This window comes from Anser cygnoides, chromosome 33 (assembly GCF_040182565.1).
Source record: "Anser cygnoides isolate HZ-2024a breed goose chromosome 33, Taihu_goose_T2T_genome, whole genome shotgun sequence".
Taxonomy (NCBI): domain Eukaryota; kingdom Metazoa; phylum Chordata; class Aves; order Anseriformes; family Anatidae; genus Anser; species Anser cygnoides.
Genome location: NC_089905.1, coordinates 929,907 through 955,958, shown reverse-complemented (window position 1 = coordinate 955,958; position 26,052 = coordinate 929,907). Strand labels below are relative to the sequence as shown.

Below are 26,052 nucleotides of genomic sequence, written 5' to 3'. Positions count from 1 at the left end.
AACCCCGTTGACCCATAAGGCTCCTGTGGGATGAGCAGCTCCCCAAAAGGGGGGGGGGGCCTGGACTCGCTACCCCCCCCCCCCCAGCCTCCCTCCACCCCCCCAGCAGCTGGATGCTGCCCCCCCCACATCTCCTTGGGGGGCTGCTCTGGGGGGGGTGGGGGGGGTTTGGGGGGGGGGCAGGGGGCCGGGAGCCGGTCCCTAACTGTCCGAGGAGCCCCCGTCGCCCTCCTTCAGCTCCTGGCTGCTCTCCACCTCCTCGGGAATGTCTTGCATCCTCAGGAAATCTGCGGGGAACGGGGGGGGGGGGGGGGCACCACGCCGTCAGCACCCCCCAGCCCCGCTCAGGATGGGACCCTTGAGCCAAATTCCCGCCCCGCGGGATATCCCTGCCCGCCCCCCCCCCCAAGGTGAAATTCGCCCCCTCCCCATAGCACCGGGGGGGCCGAATCCGGACCCACCTCGGGGGCTGGCGGGGGGGGAGCGGCGGCTGCCCAAGCCCTCGTCCTCCAGCAGCGCCTCCAGCGCGTCCTCGCCCTCCCGCAGCCGGGGGGGCTCGCCCCGGTAATCCAGCTCGTCCCGGGGGCACGTGGCGAAAGCGTGGTGGTGCTGGAAGGAGAGGCCGGGGGGGCTGCTGCCGTGGCTCAGGTGCTGCGGGGGACGTGGTTGGGGGGGGACACAGGGAGGGGGGGGGGTGTCAGCTGCAAGCCCCCGGACCCCTGCGGGGTGAGGCCGGGCACACTCGTGGCATGCGTGAGCGCCACCCCCCAAATAAATCAATAAATAAAATAATAAATAAATAAAATAATAAATAAAAAATAAATAAATAAATAAATAAAAAATAAATAAAATAATAAATTAAATTAAATAAAGAAATAAAATAATAAAGAAATAAAATAATAACAAAATCCCTTCCCTTACCAGCGGGGGGTGAAGCTGAGATAGAGCGCGCTGCCGGCACACTTGTGCCATGCGTGAGCTCCACCCCCCAAATAAATAAATAAAATAATAAATAAATTAATAAAAGATAATAAAAAAGTCCCTTCCCTTACCTGAGGGGAGGTGAAGCAGAGAGAGAGCGCGTCGCTGGCACACCCGTGCCATGCGTGAGCGCCACCCCCCAGATAAATCAATAAATAAAATAAAAATAAATAATAAATAAAAATAAAAAAATAAATAAAAATTAAATAACATAAAAAATAAATAACATAAAAAATAAATAAAAAATAAATACAATAATAAAAAAAGTCCCTTCCCCTATCTGCAGGGGGGTGAAGCTGAGATGGAGCGTGTCACCGGCACACTTGTGCCATGCGTGCGTGCCACCCCCCAATAAATAAAATAAAAATAAATAAATAAATAATAAATAAATAAATAAAAATAATAAATAAATAGAAAATAAATAAAATAATAAAAAAGTCCCTTCCCCTATCTGCGGGGGGGTGAAGCTGATATGGAGCGTGTCACTGGCACACTCGTGCCATGCGTGCGTTCCACCCCCCCAGTAAATAAAATAAAAATAATAAATAAATAAATAAATAGATAAAATAAATGAAATAAAAAAATAAATAAATAATTAAATAAAAAATAAATAAAATAATAAAAAAGTCCCTTCCCCTATCTGCGGGGGGGTGAAGCTGAGCTGGAGCGTGCCACCGGCGCACTCGTGCCCTGCGCGAGCACCGCGCCCCCAGACAATCGACCGACCCGCTTAAATCAAATTAAACACACGAAGAAAAGCCCCCGGCCCTTACCTGCGGGGGGGTGAAGCTGAGATAGAGCGCGTCTCCCGCCGGCAAGCTCCTGCGGCGCGGGTCGGTGCCGCGGCGTCCTCGCGCGCCGCCCGCCTCCTGGCGCAGGGCCGCCAGCTGCCGCTGCGCCTCGTCCCGCTCCCGCTCCAGCCGCGCGCGCTCCTGCTCGCTGCCCCGCAGCCGCCCCTCCAGCCCCGCCGCCTCCTGCGCCCGCTCGTGGCACAGCTGCCGGCAGCGGGCCAGCTCCTCCTGCAGCAGGGCGTGCTGCCGCTGCAGCAGCGCCAGCTCCGAGCTGGGTCTCTCGCCCGGCCGAGCCGTTTCGGTCGACGACGGCGGTGCCGCCGCCGGTGGCTTCTCGCGCCGCTCGGCGCCCTCCTGCAGCCGCAGCTCCAGCAGCGTGTCCTGCTGGCTCACCACCGCCTGCGGGGGGGGGGGTCAGGCGGATGGTCCCCATCCTGCCCCCCCCCGAGCCCCGTCCCCGTGCGCCCACCTGGAGGCCGTGCAGCAGGGCGTAGAGGTTCATGAGCCGCTGGTTCACCTCCTGCGGGCAGAGGGAGCGCTCAGCCAACGCGGGGGTTGGGGGGGGGGAAACTGAGGCACGCTCGCACCGTGGGGTCTCCCCCCCCCCCCCCCCTTCCTTACCTCCTGGGGTGCCCGCTGCAGGAGCTGGTTGCCGTTCCCGTCCTGCGGGAGGAGCAGAGCGGTCACCCCGGGGTGATCCCGGTGCAGGGACACCCCACCGGTGTGGGGACACCCCCCCGGTGTGGGGACACCCCCCCGGTGCGGGGACACCCCCCCGTGTGGGGACACCTCCCCAGTGTGGGGACACCCCCCCCGTGTGGGGACACCCCCTCCGGTGTGGGGGCACCTCCCCGGTGTGGGGACACCCCCCCCGGTGTGGGGACACCCCCCCAGTGTGGGGACACCCCCCCCGCGCTCACCCGCTGCCCGGCGTCCGAGTCCGCCCTGCAGAACTCCGGGGCGCCGTTGAAGCTGCCGGCGTCACCGTCTGCGGGGACAGAGAGGGGGTGAGGATGGGCGGGGAGGAGTGGGGGGGTCCCGGGGCTGGAGCAGCCCCCCCCCCTCCCCACTCCCGGGCTGCCCCCCGCTTACTGCTCGCGCCGGGGCTGGGACAGCTCTCGGCCTCGGCGAGGTGGTCCTGGTCCCGCTCGCGCCCGGCGCCCGCCAACATCTCCTTCAGGCACTCCACTGCGGGGACACGCGCCGTGAGCGCCCGCGGGGACCTCCCCCCCCGTGCCTCAGTTTCCCCCCATCTGCAGCATCGCGACCCCAGGCACCGGGGGGGGGTCCTCGGGGGGCTGCGGGGCTGGGTTCCCCCCCCCCGCCCCTCGCACCTTCCCGGATGGCGTCGTGCATCAGGCGCTCGCCCCGCGAGCCCTCGCTCGAGTCGGAGCGGAAGAGGGCGCGCGGGGCCAGGGTGGGCGAGGGCTCCTCGCAGCCGCTCGTCAGCGCCAGCATGTCGGCGAAGAGCCCGACCTTCTCCTCCAGCAGCGCCGCGATCTTCCGGTCGTGCTGCAGGATGCGGTCTGCGGGGCACGAGGGGGTAAGGGGGGGGACGTGGGGATGGGGACATGGGGACGTGGGGACGTGCGGATGGGGATATGGGGACACCAGGACGTGGGGACACAGGGATGGGGACACAGGGACACCGGGACATGGTGACACGAGGATGGTGACACATGGATGGGGATATGGGGACACCGGGACATGGGGACATAGGGATGGGGATATGGGGATTTGGGGCCACAGGGACGTGGGGACATGAGGATGGGGACACAGGGATGGGAATATGGGGACAAGGGGACACAGGGATGGGAATATGGGGACAAGGGGACACGGAGATGGGGATATGAGGACATGGGGACACGGAGATGGGGATATGAGGACATGGGGACACAGGGATGGGGATGTGGGGACATGGGGACACAGGGATGTGGACACGGGGACACCAGGACATGGGGACACAAGGATGTGGGGACATGGGGACACTGGGATGTGGGGACAGCAGGACGTGGGGACACAGGGACGTGGGGACATGAGGATGGGGACACAGGGATGGGAATATGGGGACAAGGGGACACGGAGATGGGGATATGAGGACATGGGGACACAGGGATGGGGATATGAGGACATGGGGACACTGGGATGTGGGGACACGGGGACACCAGGACATGTGGACACAAGGATGTGGGGACATGGGAATGGGGATATGGGGACACCAGGACGTGGGGACACAGGCATGGGGATATGGGGCCGTGGGGACACGGGGACATGCCACCACCACCGCCCCCACCTTTCAGCTTGCGCAGGGACGCCTCGATCTCCGTCTCAATCAGCGGGAAGTCCTGGCGGCTGGGGCAGCTGCAAGGGCAGGGGGGGTCAGAGCATCTCCCCCAAACCCACCGCACCCCCTCCGCCCCCCCAGAGGCCGCATCCTGCCACGGCTCCCGGCACAGTCACCCCATCCCGGCCCCGCTGCGCACCCCACAGCCACGGGAACCCCCCCCAAGCCCGGGGGCGGCACTCACAGGCTGACCGCCTGCTGGATGAGCTTCATCCAGTTGTTGCGGTCGTCGCGGGAGGCGGCGTGCACCTCGTACATCTCGGGCGGCGCGGCGCTGATCAGGAACATGCCCTTCTCCTGGTTGGCGATGTCCCGCACGATCAGGTTTTGCAGCGAGATGACGGCCGGCTTGTCCTGCGGGGGGGGCAGGGCACGCTGTCACCGTCCCATGGGGTGCCAGCGGTCCTGCTGTGGGCGGGGGGGGGGTCTGGGGAGGGGGCGTAAGGGGGGCTGCCGCGGCTCACCAGCATGGGGAAGGTGTACTTCTGGTCCTTCTCTTGCAGGAAAATGAGGACGTCCGTCATCAGCAGCACGAGGACGTCTGCGAGGAAGAGCAGGGAGGATGCGGGGTGTTGGGGTGGGGGCACGGCTGTAGCTGGCACCGCAGTGTGACCCCCCCCCCCCCGGGGCACTGTTAGAGCCACGGCTACTCCCAGGGTTGGCTTCCAGCACCCCGGCACCCTGCTCCCCCAGCAACCCCGTCCCCTGGTACCCCCTCCCCTGGCACCCTGCTCCCCCAGCATCCCCGTCCTGCGTCACTTCCCTCCCCCGCTGCCCCTTTCCCCAGCACCCCACTCCCCAGGCACCCCCATCCCCTGGTACCTCCATCCCCTGGCACCCTGCTCCCCAGCACCCCCACCCCCTGGTCCCCCATCCTCTGACCCCCTGGGTCCCCAGCACCCCCACCCCCTGGTCCCCCACCCCCTGGTCCCCCACCCCCTGGCACCCCAGGTCCCCCAGCACCTCCATCCCCTTGCACCCCGCCCCCATCCCATCCCCATCCCCTTGCACCCTGCTCCCCCAACACCCCCCATCCCCTGACACCACCTCCCCGAGCATCCCCCGTCCCCCTGTGCGCCCCCCCAGCGCCCCGCTGCAGCACCTTTGAAGCGCCCGGCCGCCGTCTTCCAGAGCATGCAGCCGCTGTGCACCAGCTTGCGCCGCAGCAGCTCGTCCCTGCCGAAGAGGCCGGCACGGCTCTCCCACTGCAGCGGCGCCTTGGCGCGCCCGTCCACGCGCCGGTACACGTCCCAGAGCCGCGCGTTCATCTCGCAGGCGTGCACCTCCTCGTTGACGGCCGAGATCAGCTCCTTCACCAGCGTCAGCGCTCGGGACAGGTCCGCGGAATCGCTCTCGTTGTCTGGGACGCAGGAGGGACGAGGTCAGGGATGGAGCCCCCCCCCCCCGCCTCGCACCACGCACGCAGATCCCGCTGCACATCCCCATCCCCCCCCCCAAGCCTGGTACCTTTGGAGTTTTTCAGGATGCGCTCGATGAGCACCGGGTACTTGGTGATCCTCTGCGTGACCAGCAGGATGCACTCGGGCACCCCGTGGCGCCGGAGCAGCGGGGACCGTGCCATCCTCTGGGGGGGGGGAAAAGGCAACGGGGGGGGGGCACCCCGTGAGCTGCATCCAGCCCCCCAGGGGCTCACCACCACAGTGCAGGCACTGGAGAGTGAGGGAAACTGAGGCACGGAGGTGGTGGAGGGAAGGCGACCGGCTCTCCTACCCGTCCCCACCGCTTCTCCCCGGGCATGGAGCCCAGAGCCAGTGGGGGGGGGGTCCCCTGCACCCTGTCCCCGGCGCCCCAGGGGTGACCCTGTGCCCCGGCAGCCGCGTGGGGACGCGCCCTCACCCGGACGAAGTGCTGGAAGCGCTTGTCGCGGGCGAGCAGGTCCTTGTACTCCTTCACCGCCTTGGTGTGCCTGCTGCAGAACTCCGAGTAGGCTTTCTTCAGCTGCTCCGCGCTGCTGCCCGAGAACTGGGGGGGCGCAGAGGGGGGGCACCTCAGCGGGCTGAGCCCCCCCGGCAGCACCACCCAGCCCCAGGGGACCCCCCAGCACCGCCCCACCTGGCCCACGAGGATGTCCCCCAGGCGGTTGATGACGAAGTTCTTGTTGCTGTCCTGGGCCAGCGAGTCGCGGCGGCGCTCCAGGAGCTGCGCCAGGAAGCGCTCGTGGATCTGGCTGAGCTCGTCCACGCAGGGGAAGATTTTCTGCACCGTGCCCGGGTCCAGCTGCAGCTCCTCCAGCATGGCCCTGCGGAACACGCTGCCCATGATCTTCAGCGTGCGCACGTGGTGGATCTCCGTCTGGATCAGCTCTGCCGTGGGGCGGCGAGGGGGTGAGAGGGAGCAGAGCCGCGGCGTCCCGGTGCCCCCCGCTGCCTCCCAGTGCCCCCCGCTCTGCCCCCATCTCCCCAGCCTTGTCCCTGCGTCCCCGGCCTGTCCCCGTGTCCCCTGCTTTGTCCCTGCGTCCCCACCTCCGCACCCCCCTTCCCACACCTCTGACACCTACCTGGGTCCCCTGCCGTGCCCCCACCGCCCCTGTTTCTGCATCCCTCGCGTGTCTGACCGACCCTCGCATCCCTTTCCCTGTCCCTGTGCCCTCATCCCTGCATCTCTGACCTGTCTCTGGCCCTCACCCTGTACTTGTGTCCCCCCACCCCCGGCCAGCTTCCCCCAGCTCTGCGTCCCCATCCCCACACCTCCGACCTGTCCCCACGTCCCCAGCTCTGCGTCCCCATCCCCGTGTCGCCACACAGCCCGTGTCCCCCGCTCTGTCCCCAAATCTCCCACCTCTGCCTCCCCAGCCCCGCGTCTCTGCCCACCCCGGGGGGGTTCCAGGCTCTGGAACCCCCTCCCCATCCCCAGAGCCCCGGTTTGTCCCCGTGCCCTGTCCCCGCTCACCGTAGATGACGTCCTGGCGCTTCATCACGTCCATCTTGTGCTGCTGCAGGAAGCTGTTGTCCACGGCCAGGCTCCACGAGTCCGCCTCGAAATCCTTCTCGTCCGTCTCGAAGTCGCTCAGCAGCTGGTTGAGGATCACGTCGGGGCCTGTGCGGGCAGGGGGCATAAGTGGGGGGGTGGCACCGGGGGGGCCCCATGTCGCCCGTGCCCCCCTGTCGGGTCCCCACCTTCGTCGATGAGCGACTCCACGGACAGCGTGCGGTTGCGCATGTTGAGGGAGTCGGTGGACTGGGACAGGATGCGCCGTATCCCCAGCGGAGACTCATCGTTCAACGTCCTGGGGCGGGGGGGGGGGACGTGGCAGGGAGGTGACGCCCCGGGGACGCCCCCCCCCCGAGCCCCCCCGGCCCCCTTTTCGCCCCGCTTACCCCGCGATGTTGGTGGTGGAGACGCTTTTGGAGAGGGAGAGCGACGGGCGGCCGCGGCGGGGGCCCAGCAGCGTCTGGCGGAAGCTCTCCGAGGGGTAGATGGCTGAGTTGGGGCGCTCCCGGATGGCGGCTGCGGGGGGGGACACGGGGGCTCAGCACCCCCCCCCCGGCCCCAAGCTGCTCCCACCCCCCCCATCCTGCACGCAGCACCCCCACCGCCCCGGGGACACCCCCGTATCGGGCCCCCCCGCGTGTCCCCACGCCCCCATTGCGCCCTGGGGGTGTCCCCAGAGCTGGGAACGGGATCGGGGTGGCCCGGAGCTGGCGGGGAGGGGCTGTCCCCGCGTGTCCCCCCCCCGCCTCCCGCCCCCAGGACACGTCACGTCCCCCCACTCACTCTTGTTGCGCAGCGAGACCGACTGCAGCGCCGAGCTGTTCTTCAGCAGCGCCGCTTTCTGTTGCTGCGGGGGGGGGGGGAAGCAGAGGCGTCACCGGCGTCCCCCATCCGCGTCCCCCCCCCCCCCCCCACCGGGTGCCCCCACCGGGTGGGTGCTCACCTTCTGCTTGACCTTGGTGCAGTTGGGCAGCGTGTCCTTGCAGCGGTTGTGGATGGTGACATTGCAAGCTGCGGGACGGGGCGAGATGGAGGCGCAGCACCCAAAAGGCCGGGGGGGGGGCTCCCTCTTTGCTCCCCCGAGCTTTCCCCCCCCCCCTCCCCGGCTATGGGGAGCCCCCCCGGCGCTCGTCCCGGGAGCGATGGGCGCAGCTGCAGCGGGGGCCTGGGGACCCGCTCGGCCCCCGCCAGCTGCTGCCGGGCAGAGGTGGCCGGAGCGAGGAACCGCAGCTGCTGGCAGCAGCTGAGCCCCCGCGGCGCCCCCAAGCCAGAGCCCTCAGCACCCAGCAGGATGAGGCACCCTGGGGTGCCCAGGAGTCCCCCCGCGCACCCCGAAGGGCAGGGGAACGATGTTGGGCATGCCCAGGAGCGGGATTTTCTCGCCAGGGTCGGCACCCGTTGCCTCTCTGCATCCCGTGCCCACACCCTAGGGCACCGCCAGGCTTGGAGTGGGGTCTGCGGGGCTCTGCCTGCCCTGGGAGGAACCCCCCCCCGCAGCCCCGCACCCCCACACCACGATCGAGCAGCCCCAAAATAGACACCGAGCCGGCAGCCTGCCCCGTCCTGCGGCGCAGAGGAGGCGGCAGCAACCGCGGGCACGCTGCCCGACCCGCAGATCCCAGCACGAGCCCCGACAGCTGGACTGGGGGCCACCGGACGGGCAGTCCCGCACGCCCACCGAACCCCGCAGCCCCACGCGGGCGCCCGGGCACTCACTGGGGCAGATGAGAGCCTCCTTGGCCGTGATGCTCTTGTTGCAGGCGAAGCACATGGTCATCCCCGAGACGGTGATGGTGGTGAAGAGGTGGCCGTTGGTGTAGCGCGCGTCCTTCTCCTTGCCCTCCTTCATCTTCTCCTTCTCCTTGCTCTGCCCGGAGAGACGCGGCGGGCGCGTGACGGGGCTGCGGCACGGCGGGCGCCCGGCACCCCCCGCGGGCGCAGCAGCCCCCCGCTCCCTCGGGCTGCGGCTGGTGGCCGGGGGGAGACGCGGGACCCCGTTTTCCCCCGCCGCCCCCCGCCCCGCGGGGTCCCCCATTGCCGGGCGCTGCCGCAGCCCCGGCGGGGAGCAGGCGGGTGCCGAAAAGCCACCCCGCTCGCTCGGCTCTCCCGTGCTTCCCATCATCCGATAACCATGACAACCGTGAGGCTGCGGGAGAAATCCCCCCCGCCCCAGCACACGTCCCCCCCCCACCCATCACCGCAGTTGCCAGCCCCAATGGGGATGAGCGGCGGGGGCCGCGGCGGGCGGGGGGCCGCTTCCCCGCGCCCACGGGGTCGCGGAGCATCGCCGGGGAGCCGCAGTGGCGATGGGCAGCCCTGCACGTCCTCACCCTTTAGCCAAAGTGTGCGTTTTCACCGTTTAGCCCCAAAACGGGGCTTCGGAGGCCACTCGTGCCCCTCCTGCTCTGCGGGGACGGCAGCGGGGTCCTGCCCGGGGGACCCCGGTGCCACGGCGGCCGCCCGCGGGTTGCCGCGGTTTTGGTCTCTCGAAAAAGGGAAGGGAGCTGGTGGCTTCCTGAGCAGCTCCTGCAGGCCGCCCCGGCCCCAAGCGTGCGGGGGGCCGCAGGGTGCCCCCCACGACGCCCCCACCTCGGTCCCCCCCCCCCGGGCAGGGAGGCGCTGCTCCCCGGCAGCCCGGCCGTGCCGGCACAGAGCCGGCTTTGTGCGCGCCCAGCCCCGGCCGTGCCTGGCACCGGGGTGCCCGCGAAGCGCGCCCTGGCCGAGCCGGCCCCCCAAAACGTGGGGGGCAGCAGATTTGTGAAGCCGAGCTGGCACCGGGGGGGTGGTGGGGGGGTGAGAAGCAGGGGGTCCGTACCCCACAGACACCTCCTCCCCACAACCAGCGCAGCCGTCCCGACGGAGAGGTGCTGACGGCGGACGCGGTGCGCACACAGGAGGCTCCCTGAGACTGGGGGGGGGACACCAAGAGGCAAAGACCCCCCCGGGACGAGGCAGGCTGAGCGGGACGGGAGGGAGGCGAGGAGGACCGGAGGCACGGGCAGAACATCCCCATCCCCTCCCTGGGGACCGTTAGAGGATGTGGCGAGGACGCGGCCCCTGCTCCCATGTGGCACCGGGGGGGGGCCGTGGTTAGTCCAGAGCCAGCGAGGGAGCCCGGGGGGGGGCTTCGGTGCTCACCCGCTCCCCGCAGAGGGGTCTCTCCGGGTCCCTTTCCTCCGGGAAGGGGGCGCAGGAGCAGCAGCACATCCCGGCCCCGCAGCCCCCGGCTGGGAGGGAGCGGCGCCCGCGGCCGCAGCATCTGCCCCGCGCTCTGTGCCGCGATTGTTCCCGGCCCCGTTGTGTTGGTTTTTGTTGTTGTTTGTTTGGCTTTTCACTTGTTTTTTTTTTTTTCTTCCTCCTTCTTTAAAGCGAAGGCGGCTCGGCGCAGGCCGGGGAGGAAAGGCCCCGCAGTTCCTGCCTCCCGGCCCCAACCGCAGGAAACAAAACAGCCGGGAGACAAAGGAGGGAGGCGATTTCTCTTCCTGCCGCCGCCGTCCCCGGGCCGTTACCCCAGCGTGACGCCGGGGCTGCTCCCCAGCACCGGCTCCGGCTGCGCCCCCGGCCCCGCAGCCGGATCCCGGGACCCCCACGGGCAGCGGGGTCATGGCGTGACCCCGCGGGGTCCACGTGGCCGGGGCCAAGCGCCGGGCACAGCCCTAAAACCATCGCTCCCGGATGCCCTGGCGGTATTTTGGGGGTCGAGCGCTGGTTTTTTTTTTTCTTTACCTTACGCCGACTGCGCTGGGGTAAAAGAGGGGAGATTTGGGGGCAGCGGCCCCAAACCCGCAGCGGGGCAGGGGGTGCGCCCAGTGCTGGCGGCCCCACGAGGGATGAACGGAGCCTTTGTGCAGGGCGCCGCAGGGGAACACAGAGGGTCCCTGTCCCTGTCCCGGTCCCGGTGCGGTGCCAACAGGGGCTGGCACGGCGGGGACAGCAAGAGGCATCCGGCCGGGGGCTCATTTTGGGGTGCCCACAGCGGGGTTGGGGGCGGCAGGATGGGGCTGGGGGGGCTGCGCCCTTCCCCAGAGGGGATGCCCCATTGCAGCAGGGGGGTCCCCACCCCGGGGACGTCGGAGGCGGCCGGATGCGAGCACGTGGCTATAAATAACTCGGGGGGAGGAAAACAGAGGCCACCACCCGCCACCGCCCCGGGGCTGAGCAGCACGGGCGCATCCCACGGCCGAATTTCGGACGCCCCCAAACGCGCCCAGCCCCAGCTCCCTTCCGCCTGACCCCGAACCCAGCGGGCAGCCGAAACCCCGGACGCCGAGGCCGCGTTTGGGACCGGCACAGCACCAAAACCCCAGCGGGACGGGGGCGGCAGCCCCCCCACGGGCAGGGAAGCTGGGAGGAGCCGGGCGTCGGAACAAAGGGACGCGCTCGGACGCCTCCGGGCCCGAGTTTCCGAGGGTGCCCGGCCACCAAAACCCCCCCCCCGGGGAGGTGGCGGGTGGGAAGTCGCTGTGCTCCGAGCGGAGCTTTGGGGTTTTTTTTTTAGGGCAGCGCCGGCGGTGCAACGCCCACGGCGGGCGTATTGGTGCTGGCACGAAGCGGGCTCGGCCCAAGATAGCTCGCTGCTCCTCCTGCGCGAGAACGCGCCCGCGGCCGCCTCCGGAGCTTGGTGACTCCCGACCAGACCGGGGGAGGCGCGGGAGAGGCTTCAGCGCGCTGACAACCCCGGCTGCCTCCGCCCCTGCCTTTTTTGCCCCAAAGATGCCAAAAAAAAAAAAAAAGCCCCCCCCCCCCCAAACCCCCCACGCCGAGCAGCCCCCCGGCCACGTTTCGCGGCTCGGCGCAGCTTCTCCTCCTCCTCCTCACCAGGGGACGGGTGCTGAGAGCCGCGGCCCCCCGCCCCGAAGGACGCACATTTGGGGACCACCGACCCGCCCCAAAATGAAGGGGGACGGGGAGGGGGTCCCCAGCTGCAGCCCCCCCCCCGACCCCCCCCCGCCGCCGTCCCGGGGAGAAGTCCCCCAAAGTCGCCTTCCTGAGGCGGGACGGGACAAAACAGCCCCCGGAAAGCGAAGCAGGAGGAGAAGCGAAGCACTGCGAAGCGTGGCTCGGGGCCGCGTCGGCCTCGTCCTGGGGGGGGGCCGTGTCTGTCCCCCCCCGTACGCCGAACAAAGCCGGCTTCTTCCCGGCGCTGCAACAAAAGATGCCTCCGAGCCGCACGGGGCCCAAACCGCTCCGAGACCTCCGGCAGCTCCGGCTCAGAGGGAGGGGTCCCAAGGCCCCCCCCCGTCCCCCCCCCCAGCCCCTTCCTCCCGGCCCTGCGCACAAAAGCCCCGTTACGGCCCCAAATTCGCCCCCCCCCCCGGGGCGCAGCCGTCTCAGGTTTCCCGGCTGGGAGCGAAGCTGCGGGGTTTTATTTTGGGGAGGGGGCTCGGACCCGGTGCGGGACCCCCCCCCCCCTCCATTTTGGGGACTCGGGGCACAGCAGCATGGGGGGGGGGGGGGCTGCTCTGCTGGGAGTCACCCCAAAAGTAGGGGTCCTGCCACCGGGGGGGGGTCCCCACCAGGCTGCGCATCCCACCTGGCGCACCCCAGCCAAAGCGGAGGGGGGCCCATGGCTGGGTGCTGCCCCCCCCCCCCCAGCCCCCCCAGCCCCCCCAGCCCCTCGGGGTCCCCCCCCAGCCCCCCCAGCTCCTCGGGGTCCCCCCCCAGCCCCCCCAGTTCCTCGGGGGGTGACAGCTGGCGGCAGCAGCCCGCGAGCGGCGCCCAGCCGGGGCCGGTGGCTGCTCTCCAAGCGCCTGGGATCCGTCACGGGGGGGGGTGTGGGGGGCACCGGTGGCCCCGGGTGGGGCCAGGCGGGCTTTGAAGAAACTGCTTTTAAACAGAAACCGCTCCCCCCCCCCCCCCGACACCCCCGTGCCTGCGTGCGCAGGAACCAACAACCACTTCCCCCCCGAACACCGGACCCTGGAGAACGCCTTTTTTTTTGGGGGGGGATGAAACCTCCAGGGATGAGCCCCCCGGGGATGAGCCCCCCCCCACCTATTGCCGGGACCCCCCCGGGGGTGACCGAAAAGACCTGGCGAAACTCAGCCCTGGCCACCTCGGAGCTCGCCCCCCCCCCCCGTCCCCCCGTCCCCGCCACGCGCCCTGGGGAGCTCCCCAAAAACCGCCCCCCCCCCCCCCCCCCAAAATATTTTGCATGGGGGTAAACCGAGGCACGGGGACGGGGGGGGGGGGGAGCGGAGCCTCGCACGCTCGCTTGGCCCCCCCCCAGGCACACAAAGCCCTGCCAAGCCCAGGCACCAGCTGCCCCCCCCGGTGCCCCCCCCCAGCCACCGTTTCGCCACGCCAGCGATTGCCAAACGCGCTCCGGAGCCCTGCTGTGTCCCCGTCCCCCCCCCCAGCGTTCCCGGGGGGGGGGGGGGGGCCGGCGCCTTGTGCCTCAGTTTCCCCCCCCGGGAACCTTCCCCCCCCCCCCCCCCCCGCCGGGCTTTGTCTCCGCCGCGGCGCGCACAATGCGGCCGGGGTCCGGAGCTTTCCACGCCGCCAAAACGGGGCCCCCGAGGTTGGGGGGGGGGGTTCGGGGGGGGGGGGGGGCGTGTTGGAGCTGCCCCCCCCCCCCCCCGGTGTGTCGGTGCAGTGGGGGGGGCTCATTGTTCCCCCTCCCCACGCCGCGCACCGGGGCAGGATCTGGGGGCTCCCCGCGCATCCCAACCCCACGCGGGGCACAAAGCCTTCCCCCCCCCCCCAAACCCACCCCCCCCGGGCACCGCACCCCGGAGCCCCCCCCCAGCACCCGACTCACCCGGGCAGGCTCCTGGGCTCCCCCCGCGCACAGCAGCGGAGCTCGAAACTTCCCCCCCCCCCCCTCCTCCTCCTCCTCCTCCCCGCAGCTGGGCGGGGAAGGGCAGAGCCAACCTCCGGGAGCCCCCAGCCGGGGGGGGGGGGGGGGGCACCGACCTGAGCTGAGAACCCAAATCCCACCCCCGCCCCCTTCCCCAAACCCACCCCCCCCGGACTCCCCCCCCCCAAACCTTGGCGGCGCCCTCCTTGCTCCGCTCGCTCCTCGCCCGGGCCAGCGCCTCGATGCGGGACATGGCCGGGAGCCTCCCGGCCCGGCCCGGCCTCGCCCCCCCCCCCGGTGGCGGCCTCCGGCCCCCACCGGGCTCCTCCCCCCCGGGGGGCGGCCCCGCGGCGGGGAGGGCCCCGCCGGTGCCGGCCTCGTGGAGCCCCCCCCCACCCCGGGGTCTTTGTTAAGAGCCGGGGGTCCCCCGGAGCGCCCGCACTTGGATAGGGGGTGGTGGCGGTGCTAAGCGGAGTCACCCCGGAGTCACTCCGGAGCGGTGCCCCGGGGCTTGGCCGGGCTCAGCTCTCGTGCCTCAGTTTCCCCTGCCCAGCTCCGGCCCTCCGTGCGGGCAGTCCCACAGCTCCGGGGGCTGCAGCCGCTGCGTCCCGCGCCCTCGCTGGGCAACGCCGGAGCCTTTGGCTCAGCCTGGGGGCCCAAAGTGGGACGGAAAAGCTCACGGGGGCACCGAGCCCAGCGTTTTGGGGTGGTCTTACAGGAATCGAGGTGTTGGACCCAACGGTCCTTGTGGGTCTGTTCCGATACGCCATGACGAAGCCCCTGGTGCCCGGTTCCAGCCAGGCTGGCCGCGCGCTCCCCGAGGGAGAAATGCCCCAAAATCCGGGGGCGCAGCTCCCACGCCTTCATTCCTGCGGCCGTGACTTCTGGGGGGAGTCACAGCCCCAAAACCAGCTCACGGCCGAGGCACACATCTCATCCCCCCCCCCGGCTTTCGGCAGGGTTTCGGCAGGAGCCGGGTCCCGCCGAGCACCACTGGCACACAGGGCGGCGATGCGCACCGGTGCCAAGGGTTCAGGAAGTCCGACTGAGGACGCATTTGGGGGAAATTCTGCTTTTTCCCCTTAAAACGCCAACTTCAGAAAGGGCCCCAGCGGGAGAAGCTGACCCGACGCAGCTCTGGGGTGCTGCCGAGCCTGGAGGCGGGGGGGGCACGGGGCTCGTTTGGGGCATTTCTGGAGACCCCCAACCCCGGCTCGCTGCCGGGACCTTGCCGCCCGCCAGGGACACTTTATCCCCGTGGAAATCGTCCCCCCCTCGGAGGGGCGACGCGGGTGCAGAGCTCCCGGCCTGGTTGAACATTAACTGGCCGCGCGGGGAAGCCGGGATCTGTGCAGCTCCCCGGGGATTTGTGCAGCTCCCCCGGGATTTGCACAGCTCTGCCCCGGAGATAAGGCGGCCGCGTTTCCCGGGGCGAAGGAGGCACGGGGATGGGAGGCACCAGGATGGGAGGCACCGGGATGGGAGGCACGGGGACGGCCCCGAGCCGCAGATGGAGCCGGGGACCGGTGCCACGCTCCCCGTGGGGCCAGAAAATGCTCGGCTGTGCCGGGCACCGCGGCCCCAAGGGGTTAAAGCAGGCGAGCGGTGGCGCTTTCCACCGGGCGCTGCTCACTCTGGCCGGGCACTTGGTGCAGTTTCGGGTTAACTTTGTGCCCCTCTGCTTTCCAAAATCCTCCCGGAGGATTTTTGGGCACTCAGCCCCCCCCGCTGTCCCCTGGGGGCACGCCGTGCAAACAAGCGGCCCCTCGCCGGCACATCCCAGCCGGTGGCACTCGACGCTCGCCAGGAGGAGCGGAGGCCGTGCCTCGAGCCGTAAGGCAGCGCCAGCGGCTTTTGGCTTAATCAGTAACCAAAAAAAAATATCAAACACCGGTGCTGGAGCCAGCCGGGGGGGTGCCACCACCCCCACCACGTCCCTTCCGAGCCTGGGTGGGCGTGGGGGACAAACGTTTGTGCTCGAGCCGCCGCGCGCTGCCCTCGCTCAGCTCCAGGGGAAAATGTTCCCAGCAAGGGAGCAAAGAAAAGCTTTGCTTTCCCCCACGGCGAGGCCATGTAAACAGGGGTTTCCTCCGCGGCACCAACAGAGGGGGATTGTTTCCCGAGGCCGAGGGGCCGCCTGGCCCCGTGCGACGGCCTCGCAGCGGGGGAAAAGCTTCCCCAGGGCCTCGCCTGCTCCCGAATCCTGGTCCTGAGTTCCGGGGGGCGATGCCTGCAGGGAGCGAACCCGGCCGCATCCTGCTCCCTGCCGGCGGCCAGGGCAGAGGAGCTGGGAGGTGGAGCGGGGCGGCCGCCGCTGGGAAACGGAGCCCAAACTTCAGCGCTCCTGGACGGCGAGTGACGGCCTCGCTCTTGATTAACCGCTCTGGTAATTAACCGCCCCGTCCTTCAGCGCTTTGTCGAGGCAGCTGCAGACGTTTCCCCCCGGGCGGGCTCGCTCCCGGCAGCCTCCTGCTGCCAAGGCCGGGCTTGGATGAAATCTCTTCGCCGGGGAGCAGCACAAAACCCGCGCCAGGCGGCGGCGAGGCCACCCGGGCCTCGTGCCGCCGAAAAGCACCCGGGCGTGGGGAGGCCGCGGGCCTCCTTTAACCTCCAGCCCGGTTCCGAATTTCTCATTTCCTCCTCCAGGGCAAAGCCCTCCGGCCGGAGCCTGCTTCTGCTTCCCCCCCCTGGGCAGCGTCGGGGCGGCGGCGTTCGTGCTGGCGTTTGCTGGCAAATTCCCCAAATCTCAGCCTGCTTTCACCCCGTCCCCACGGTGCGCGGAGCTGGCCTCCGTCCGGACCCTGCCTCAGCCCCGGCCTCCGCACCGCGCCTCCCCTACGGAGCCCCGAAAACCGACGGAAGGAAACGGCGAAGGGGCGGCCGGCTACCCAGGGGAGCACCGGGCTTCCCCTCATCTCCCCAACAGGGCAGGATGTGGCCGGTGGGGAGGCTCCGATGGTGCATGGGAGGGCTCAGCACCCCCAAACCCACCCCCCCCCCCCCATCCCGGTGCAGCCAGGCCGGATCCGGGCGCTGGAAAGCCCCGCGGCGCCGCGAGCATCACGTGGGGGGAGAGGGCCCCGCGTGGCGAGGGGGAAGCGGCAGCCGAGCGGGACGGAGCCGTAAAGAAGCCGGGAAGGGGGGAGATGGGGTGGCAGAGCGGGGACCCCCCCTGTAACCACGGGGTGCCCAGCGAGGTCGCCACCATCCCCACGCCGAAACCACAGCCGGGCATCGCCGCAGCGGGGACGAAGCCCCCGTGGCATCGCAGCTGCGTGGTCCTGCTCCAGAGGGGGGCCACCCCTTGCCGTGCCCCCCAGCCATCGCCGTGCCCCCCCACCATTGCCGTGCCCCCCAACCATCGCCGTGCCCCCCAGCCATCGCCGTGCCCCCCAGCCTTCCCCGTGCCCCCCAAACCATCACCACCAGCCGGATCCAGCCCCATGGCGTCGGGGGCTTTCCTATCTGGGTCCCCGGAGCCGCCCCGAGCCCCCCGCCGCCCCGAGCCCCCCGCTGTGCCTCACCCTCGCGGCAGGACGGCCGTACATGGCTGCAGCTCCGCGGCAAGAGGCAGAGCCAGGCCCGCGGGCAGCGGCGAGCCCGGCCCCGGCGCCTGATTATTTTTCCTTCCTGAAATAGCTCAGCGCCGTCCCTCCCCTCCGCCGCCTCGCCGCTCTCGACGGCCGTGGCCCGACCCGCGCCTGGCTTCCCCAAACCCCGAGTGGCCCCCTCCGGCCGACCCCCGGATGCCGCACGGGGACCCCTCGGGGTCCCCTCTTTCAGATTTCCCCCTTCGTGGTGGCACCGACGTCCTGTGGAGCCCCCCCCTCCTGTCCCCGTGGTGTCCCGAGGGACCCCTGTCCCCCTGCGGCCACAGCAGCGGCTCCGTCGCCGCCACCTGATTTTGTTCCCCCCCTCGGCCACCAGCACCCTCCTGCTGCAGTGACCCAGGGGGACACCCCGCAGCGCCCACTGCCAACAGCCCCAGCACGGGGGGGGGGGGGGGGGGGGGGCTGGGACAAAGCCCCCTGCGTTTCCCTTTGTCCCCATGGGGGCACGCAGGAGGCGGAGGGGCTCTGCCCGCTCCCAAATGCAACCCCGACACCTGCGATGTCCCCACTGTCCCCCTGGGGGTGGCTCTGCCTCACACCCCCGCTGCATCCCCATCACCCTGGGTCATGCAAGTGGCTGGTGGGGATGTCACCCCCCCAGGCAGGGACGTGTCACCCCCCCAGGCAGGGACGTGTCACCCCCCCAGGCAGGGACGTGCCCCCAAAGGCATTGGGACCGGTGCAAAAGCGCCACCAAACCCCTTCCCTTTGCCGAGCCTCACCTTCCCCTTCTGGGAAAGCCAGGGCTTCCCATCCACCTGCTGGGAAAGTCCCTTAGGAGCAGGCTGGGGGGGTGTAAGGGCACCGGCAGCCCTTTTGGGGGGGGTTTGGGGAGCGATCTGTGTGTGTGTGTGGGGGGGAGCTTGGCCCCGCTCCTGGTGCAGCGCCTGATGCAATCGCTGCGCGAAGGGCTCCGGCCCCGTCCCCTCCCCGCTCGCAGCGGCGCTTTCACAACAAAACTCGGCCAGGCCGGCGCGAGCGGCCGCGGCCCCTTTTCTCCCCTCCCTGCCAAAAATAAAACTTAAAAAAAAAATAATAAGAAGAAAAAAAAATCCCGAACGCCGATTTCAAACCGCTTTCGGCGTCGCGGCCAGCTGCCGAGCGGGGCGGAACGGGGACGGCTGCGGGGTTTGGGGGGCGCAGGGAGCCAAGGAGGGGGGATTCGGGCGGCTGCCGGCATGGGGACGGCCGGGCCCCCCCGGTGATGTTCACAGCTGGCTGCTAATCCTCTGCCCGGGGGGGGCTGGGGGGGACAGCAGGATTAACGGCCTCGCGTCACGGCAAAGCCCCGCGCCTCTGGGGACCGGGTGGGGTTCGGCCCCAGAAGGGTTGGGGAGGAGAGCGAAAAGCCATCAGCGCCCCCCGGGTGCTGCGTGCAGCGCCGTGCCTCAGTTTCCCCCGAGATCCCGGCCCCGGGGGCTGGGGACGCCTCCCCCAAAAAGCAGCTCCAGCAAAAGGGGCGCAGGGGGGCTCCTGCGTGCCCCCCCGGGGCGCCTCAACCACGGATCTAGGATCCCGTCGCTGCTGCTACGGGTGGGAATGGGGAAACTGAGGCACGGGGGGGGTCCCGCCAGGGCCCTGCACCCTCCCGGTCGCTGTTCGTGGAGATTTACTGGAAAGCAGTGGGAAGAAAACCGGCCCAGATGGATGAGCGGCTGCAGGAAACCGCTCGGATGCAGCGGAGGAGCCCGAGGGAGGGCGCGCGGGCGGTGAGCTCGGTGCGCAAACAAGCGCCCGCCACCAGGAAAAGCCTCATTTCCTCGGCCGCTGCGTGGGCCCAGCCCCGCCGCCCGCAGCGCGCCCAGGGTGCCCACAGAGCACGGCCCCGGGCCACCGAAGTGTCCCCGGCACACCGGGACGAGGAGCAGCCGATGCCACCGGCAGCCCGGGCTGCTGCGAGGGGCGAGCAGCTTTGCACCGGCCCCCCCTGCGCCCATGGGCGCAGCGGTGCTGCGGGCACACCCACGGCCCTCAATGTCCCCCGTCACCATCGCGCCCAGCGGCACGGCGGCGGTGCCAGCCGGCCCCTGGGGACATCGGGGGCGGCCAGGACGGGGGCGATGGCACAGGCACCGAAACCGCATCCCCGGTGCCTGGGCAGGAGCCGGTACCTGCCCCGCTGGCGCAGCTCCACGAGTGCAGCCCCGCTCCTGTTTCACCTCCCGCTGGGTTTTGGGGAAGGGGAAATGTCCGAGATGCCCACCAAGAGCTGGAGGGGTCCTTGGGGGGACAGAGCGAGCACCCCAGGACTCGCCCAGGCACTGCGCTGGGCGTACACGGAGCTTTTCCCCTCTCCGGACCCCAAACCCCGGAAAGCAGCCAAGGATGACATCAAGCAGAAAGGGGAAACTGAGGCACGGCATCCCCAAAGGGCAGCGGCCAGCGCCACAGCTGCAGAGCCCGGAGCGAGCCCCCATCCCACCCCCGACCCCGACTCAGCATTTTGGGGAGCGCCCCGCGCCCCCCCGCTGCCCCGCGGCCTCAAGTGCCTGGCTCGAGGGGTCCAAGCCACGGATACTCCACCCCCCCGCCCCCCCCTTCACCTCCTCCCCCCTACCTTCGTCTTCCCCGTCATCCTCCTGATGAAGCTGAGGGTTCGGCCCAGGGGGCTCTCTTCCCGGCTCCCCGGCTCGCCCGAGGCCGCCAGCTGCCCGCAGCTCCCGGCGCCGAAGCTGCAGGAGGAGCAGGATCAGCCGCACAATCCCCCTCTGTCCCCGGGCGTCCGCGGGCCAGGAAGTAGGGAGGAGCGAGCCGAGCCGCCGCGGCCCCCCGGCTTCTCCGGGGTGGCTGCTCCGCTGCAGCTGGGCCCGGCACAGAGCCCTTCTGTTCGCTCCCCGCCGAGCCGGCCCCGCACGGGGACAACGCGGGGACCCCCGGGGTGGCGTCGCGGGACGGTGCCTGCGCCCCCTCCTCGGCCACGCCGCGGCGTCGCCTGCCCCACGAGGTTCGGACGGGGCAGCCCCATGGCTACGGGCACGTCCCCAAGGTTCTGGGGTGACCAACGCGGCCCCTTTGTGTGTTTCCCACAGCAAAGCCAACCTCGGTCCCGTCCACGCTTGGCGGAGGGCGAGATGCCCCCTCCGAAACCAGCAGGGTCGGGGGGAGGCTCCGCACCCCCCTGCTCCCCAGCTGACCTCCCATCCCTGTCCCCGTCCCTGTCCCTGTCCCTGTCCCCGTCCCCGCGTGGCTCCCCGCCAGCCCCAGTGCCCTGACCCCCCCGGCGTGCTGCCCTAATGAGGACGGGAATGGGCTGTGACAGGCGCTGGGGCCGCGGGGCCCCACGGGCACAAAGCGCCTCGAGGCAGGGTGGGGACAGCGCTGGGGGGGCACCGTCCCCACCGGCCTGGGGGGGTCTGCTCCCGGTGCCCCCCGTGATGTGTGCCAGGACCCCACCGGCCGTTAGCCCGGCAGGGTGCAGGATCGGTGCCGCTTTGGGGGGGGGGGCGCCTTCGCACCCCAAAATCGGGGCCGGGTGCTGGGGGACATCACCCGCACCCACCGCAGCCCCCTCGTGCCCCCACACTCACCCGTTGGCCAGGCTCTGCTGGGAGGCGAAGGGGGAAATTTCTGCAAGGGCAAAGAGACGGGGCCCGAATTAAAGGAGGGGCTGGGATGGGCCCGGGTCCCGTTGCCCCCACACCTCCACCCGTCCCCGGGGGGGTCGCGGGCGCTGCCACTCACCCACTGCCGCGGGGAAGCTGTCGATGACGCCGAGGGACGCGGATTTGGCGAGGGCGCAGCCGCCAGCGCTCCTGGCCCGGCACACCTGCAGCCTCCGCGCGTCCTCCTGCCAGCAGGCATGGGGTCGGCACCACCGGGATCACCAGGATCACTGGGACCACCGGGATCACCGGGACCACCGGCCCCTGTCCCTGCCACAGTCCCTGGGCACGGGGCGGTGGCTGCCCTCTGTGGGGCCAGCAGGGTCCCCATGCGCTGGGCGGTCCCCGGGCTCACGGACCTTTAATTTCCCCCTCCCCAGAATGAAGTTCCCCCCGGAGAATAACGCAGCCCAGCCCTGGGATGATGGCAAAGGCACCCGGGGCGGGGGCTCTGCTGGGCTGTGTCCATCCACCGTGGTTCCTGGGGTCCCCTGCCCTCAGCCCTGCGCCGCCGGCTGCAGGGGGAGGCGGGTGCTGCACCCCGGGGTGGCAGGAGGAGGAGGAAGAGGAGCAGCATCTCCTACCTGCGCCCGCTGCAGATCGGCCTCATCCTCTTCGTCCAGGGACAGCAGGGACTCGGTGCTGTGGACGAGGGGGGCTCGCCGGGGGTCCCGCCGGCGCCTCCCCAGCCCGTCCAGCTGCTCCGTGCTGGAGTCGATGTCGTCGGGGCTCAGCCCCTTGAGGCTCACGCTGTGGCGGGGAGAGGGGCACCCTGAGCTGCGGCACCCCGGGGTGGGGGGCACCGAACCGGGGCAGCCGCGCCATCGGTGCCCTGAGCCCCACGGCAGCCCCATATCCGTGGGGCGAGCCTTGCTCGGTGCCGCGTCGGGGCAGGGGGTGTGCCGGGGGTGCTACGCGGAGGATCCTGACCACCAGAGCGCGGGGCGCAGGGGCTGGCGTGGGGACACGGGGTGGGGGCACCGCTACCTGAGCTGGTCGTAGCCGGGGACCCCGCGCAGCTCCTTGCCCGGCTCCCAGCTGTGCCGGCGGAAGGGGTCCCGGCTGCGCATCGAGGTCCGCAGGGCACACGCTCGCCGCAGCGGCACCCCCCGGAACCGGTCTTCATCCTCGTCTTCCTCCTCCTCCTCTTCCCAGCTGGCCTCGGATCTGGGGCTGGGCAAAGTGACGGGCTCCAGGGCCGACATGCAGCGGCGCTTCTGGCCCGGGACCCCGCAGAGGGCTCCTTCGCAGGGGCCCAGGAAGATGTCGGGGCCGTCCATGCCGCGCTCAGGGCCGGGGCCGGGCGCTGCGGGACGGAGGAGCGGAGGCATCAGGGATGGACGCGGCCGGCTCGGCCCCGGCAGGGGGCATGAGGCGAGCTTGGGGTGGTCCCAGCTGAGCTCTGCAGACCCCATCAGGCCCCTCCAACCCCACAAGCACCCCCGCAGGCTGCTTTTACAGCCTCTCCTACAGCTCCAAGCAGACCGTAAAGCTGATGGTGGCCATAAAGAGGAGCTGCCCGTCCCGGCCGCATCCCCCCGCGCTGACCTTGCCAAGCCCCAAGCACCATGTGGGGCCCCTGAGCCCGCAGAGCGATGGGGAGGGCTCCCATCCCGCCCCCCCCCCCCCCCAGCCCCCAGCCCTGCACGAACACGGCCGGGGGCTGCGCGGGTGCCCCTGGACGGCCCCCGGCTGTGTTTGCCCTGGCTCGCAGGAGCCGCCAGAACCACCCTCCTGAGGCCGGGCGCAGCCGCGCGCCTCGCTGCCGGTTACTCATTAAGCGCCCAGGAATTTGGCTGGGACGAGAGCAGCTCCTCTCCACCATGGCTCAACTCGGGGGGGCTGAGCCGTTGTCCCCCCCCACACTGGCAGCCACCGCAGGATGCAGCCCGTGCACCCGCACGCTTTGCTGCGGCTCAAAACCCCCCAAATTTCACCGCTGCAGGGCTCAGCGCCTCCCCTGGGAGCTGTTTCCCCGGGGAGGAGGCGCTCAGGGGCTTTGCAGGTGCTTGGGGACGGGGATTCACCACCAGCACCCAGTCCCCGCGTTTGCCGGGGCTGGTCCCAGGACAGCAGCAGGATGGGACCCGCGGTGCTGCCGCCGTTACGGTCACGGAGCCGTCGGCACCGGGCACGGCATCGGCTGGGTCCCCGGGGAGGTTTTTGGCCCTTCGGTGCCCCAAACCTGAGCAAACCCTCCCGCTGCCGAGGCAGAGCCGCGCAGCCCTGCTCACACGCTCCTTCCCTCGGGTTCTGCGCACGCGGAGCCCGGTCCGTGGGGGAACAAAGCCCTGGCCATGCCCCACGGGGAGGCTGTGCCGTGCCGCCGAGCCCTGCGGCACCCCAAAAACCCCACGGGCTGCCCACGCTGAGCAGCCCTTAAGGAGAGGCCACGGTGGGGAGCAGCTTTCAGCCCCCAAACCCAGCTCCCTGCCACGCCTGGCCCCTCCAGTGCCCATTTAGCCCACGTTACACCCCATTAAACAAAAAATCCCTTCTCCTGCTCCCTTTAGCTGGGTGCGGGCAGCCCCCAGCCTGCAAACCCTGTAAGCACCCCAAGCCCAGCACCCTAAGCCCAGCGCTCCAGCCCGTGCCACCCACCCCTGCCCAGGTCCCCAAAACCCCAACAGCAACAGGCATGGGGGGGCCCGGGGTGGTCCCAGGCTGCACGACTGCCCCCAGCCCCGACTCACCCCGCTGCGCCCCGGCCCCGCAGGCAGCTCTGCCCCCAGCCAGCCCCGCTTGGGCCAGGCAGGGAAATGGGATGAGCTCAGGCGCTTTCCTGTTTTTCCATTCCCAGCGCCGTCAGCTGATAAAAAAACTTCCCTCCGTGTCTGCCCGTTACCTGCCCCGTGGTCTGCCCAGGACAGGACCTGACCGAGCGGGCGGCTTTGATAAATACAGAAGAATCAAGAAATAGCGAAGGACTGCTGCTCCTGGGCTCTGCTCCTGGCGCAGCCTCGTGGCGAGAACAGGCAGAGCCGGAGCACTGCCGAGCTGTGCCGGCAGCTGGCAATTAACACGGCAATTAGCAGAGGCACCCCGTGTAAGGCTGAGCCTGGGATGGGGCGAGTGTCCCCAGCACCCGCGGCGAGGGCACGTCCCGAGAGGGACCTGCTGGGGGCCGGCGCTGCTGGCACTTCTGCCACCGGTGAGCAGGGCTCGACCCAGAGGCCACCTGGTGATTTATGGCCTGGCGGGTTTTGTGAAGCTGTCGGTGCCCAGAAAAGCGCCCAGAAGGTCCCAGAACTTCTTGCTTTAGCGCGACAAAGCAGCCGGGGACCTCGCAGCGTGAGCCCAGCCTCCTGCGCAGGGGCCGGCAGGAGCCCGGAGGAGCCTCGCAGCCTCGCAGCGTCCCCCGAAGCGATGGAGACACGGGATGAAATCCCACCTGAGAGCAACCCTCCGGCATCGGCTGCCACCGCTTGCACCACTGGGAACCCGACCAGCCCCATGTGCGCCCCGTCGGCACGGGGACACCGTGGGCAGCCTCTGACCGGCACGGCGCCGTTACTGCTCGGTGCCGGGATGCGCCGGCGAGAGGTCGGCTCCTCGGGGCAGTGGTCCAGGCTCTGCCCCATCGGGGACGGGGGCTTCGGGGGGCTGCCCCCGCCCAGCCCCTCGGCTCAGTGCTCATCGCAGCGGGGCACGCGGCCAGGCTGGGCACGCACCCGGCTCCTCCGTCCCCGGGGTGCTGGGGACAAGAAGTGTCCCCGGATGCCTCGAGTGCCAGCGGGGCTGGAGGGAATCCCGCGCCACAGCGCACCCAGTCTGCGCCTCGAGGCATCTCCCCCAGCACTTTGGACCCAGCCAGGGCCAGGTCACAGGCACAGCTCCCAGGGGAGGAAGCAAGAAGCCAGCTTGCTCCCAACGGCTGCTCCAGCCCCAAATCCCCACCCCGAGGACACAGAGGAGCTCGTCCTCGGCTGAGGACCTGAGGGTGAAGGACACGGGCGCCAGCGCGGATTTCTCTCTGGGAAGAGCTGCGTTCCCTGACACCGGTGACCGCCGACCGCCAGCGCCTTGTTCTGGGGTGCCCGGGGGACGCTCACGCCGGCCACTGCTGTGGGACGGGGAAACTGAGGACCGGAGGGACAGGCAGCAGGCTCGAAGGTCCTGACATCGAGCTTTGCATCAAACCCTGCTGGCACCACGCGGGGGGGCTCTGGCAGCAGGGACCCAGGGGTCCTGTCCCCGCGCTCCCATGGGTGCAGCCGTGGCACGGGGCGAAGAGCAGGGGAAGGCACCAGCACGGGGCTGGGAGGACAAAGGGGACCGGTGGCAGGAGGCTGGGTGGGTGCCACAGGGCCCAGGAGGGGGGTTTGGTGGCCCCTGTGCCACCCCCGGCTCCGGTTTCCCCCCCGGGGCTCCCCCCGGGCTGCTGGGGACGTACCTGTCGGCGGTGCCGTGGGGTGGCCCCATGGGACCCGGTGGTGGCGGTGGGCGATGCCGGGCGGGTACCAGCCCTGCTCCCAGCTCCCCACCCGGCGCTCCCCTCCCCTGTCCCTGCCTCTTTCGCACACTGAATAAACCAGGAACCACTTGGCAAATCAGCTCCTTTTGCCTGTTAACCCTTTGCCCTGCACCGCTGCGGATACTCCGCGGCCTGGCGGTGGAGCACCTGGATTCCCAGGGGGCACCCCCCTGAGTTTGGCTCCGCTTCCCGTTCCTCCCCTCTCTCAGCCACGTGCCATGGCTCGGCGCGGGGCTGTGGGTGCCCTCGCCACAGAGCTGCCCTCCCGCTCCATCGGTTTTCGAGGGCCGGGAGCAGCCTTGGGGGCCCTCCAGGGGTCCGGGCTGCTCCTTTGGGGCTCCCAGGGTCCTTCCCGCGGGAGCTGGGGGCGCACGGGGCTGGGAGTTACCGCAGAGGGGTTGTACCACGGGCAGGAGCAGGGCAACCCCGAGGCAGAGCGCCTGGCAAGGAGCGACGCCCCGTGCCTCAGTTTCCCCATCCTCCAAAGCTTTTATCCCC

At 69.8% G+C, this 26,052-nt stretch overlaps 1 protein-coding gene across 7 annotated transcripts; it reads right to left on the bottom strand.

The window, feature by feature from the left end:
- Positions 1-58: 58 nt before the first annotated feature.
- Positions 59-25,576, bottom strand: ARHGEF2 (Rho/Rac guanine nucleotide exchange factor 2). 7 transcript variants are annotated; one of them, XM_066985857.1, is made up of 27 exons: positions 25,474-25,576; positions 22,068-22,386; positions 21,665-21,830; positions 21,160-21,265; positions 21,006-21,045; positions 20,036-20,150; positions 8,785-8,935; positions 8,012-8,079; positions 7,852-7,915; positions 7,455-7,584; positions 7,254-7,363; positions 7,027-7,173; positions 6,190-6,440; positions 5,974-6,099; positions 5,584-5,701; positions 5,219-5,476; positions 4,581-4,657; positions 4,301-4,470; positions 4,066-4,133; positions 3,107-3,298; positions 2,865-2,960; positions 2,693-2,760; positions 2,394-2,435; positions 2,242-2,292; positions 1,755-2,171; positions 462-651; positions 59-287 (listed from the first exon to the last, which is right to left on the bottom strand). In XM_066985857.1, the coding sequence occupies exons 2-27, from the start codon at positions 22,358-22,360 to the stop codon at positions 202-204; spliced, it is 3,600 nt and encodes a 1,199-aa protein (XP_066841958.1). In that variant the 5' UTR covers positions 22,361-22,386; positions 25,474-25,576; the 3' UTR covers positions 59-201. The 7 variants fall into 7 exon arrangements, with proteins under 7 accessions (XP_066841958.1, XP_066841956.1, XP_066841961.1 ...); XM_066985855.1 differs by lacking the exon at positions 25,474-25,576 and having other exon boundaries at positions 462-609; positions 22,068-22,379; XM_066985856.1 differs by lacking the exons at positions 462-651; positions 25,474-25,576 and having other exon boundaries at positions 154-287; positions 22,068-22,376.
- Between the last annotated feature and the right edge of the window lie 476 nt (positions 25,577-26,052).

What these genes read in the sequence shown, in the direction of transcription:
- ARHGEF2 (XM_066985857.1), bottom strand. Translation starts at nt 22,360, where the DNA reads ATGGACGGCCCCGACATCTTCCTGGGCCCCTGCGAAGGAGCCCTCTGC. An exon ending in GCACCAAGGTCAAGCAGAAG is followed by an intron (nt 7,916 to 8,011) that starts GTGAGCACCCAC and finishes CCCCCCCCGCAG; the next exon opens with CAACAGAAAGCGGCGCTGCT. An exon ending in AGTACACCTTCCCCATGCTG is followed by an intron (nt 4,471 to 4,580) that starts GTGAGCCGCGGC and finishes CCCCCCCCGCAG; the next exon opens with GACAAGCCGGCCGTCATCTC.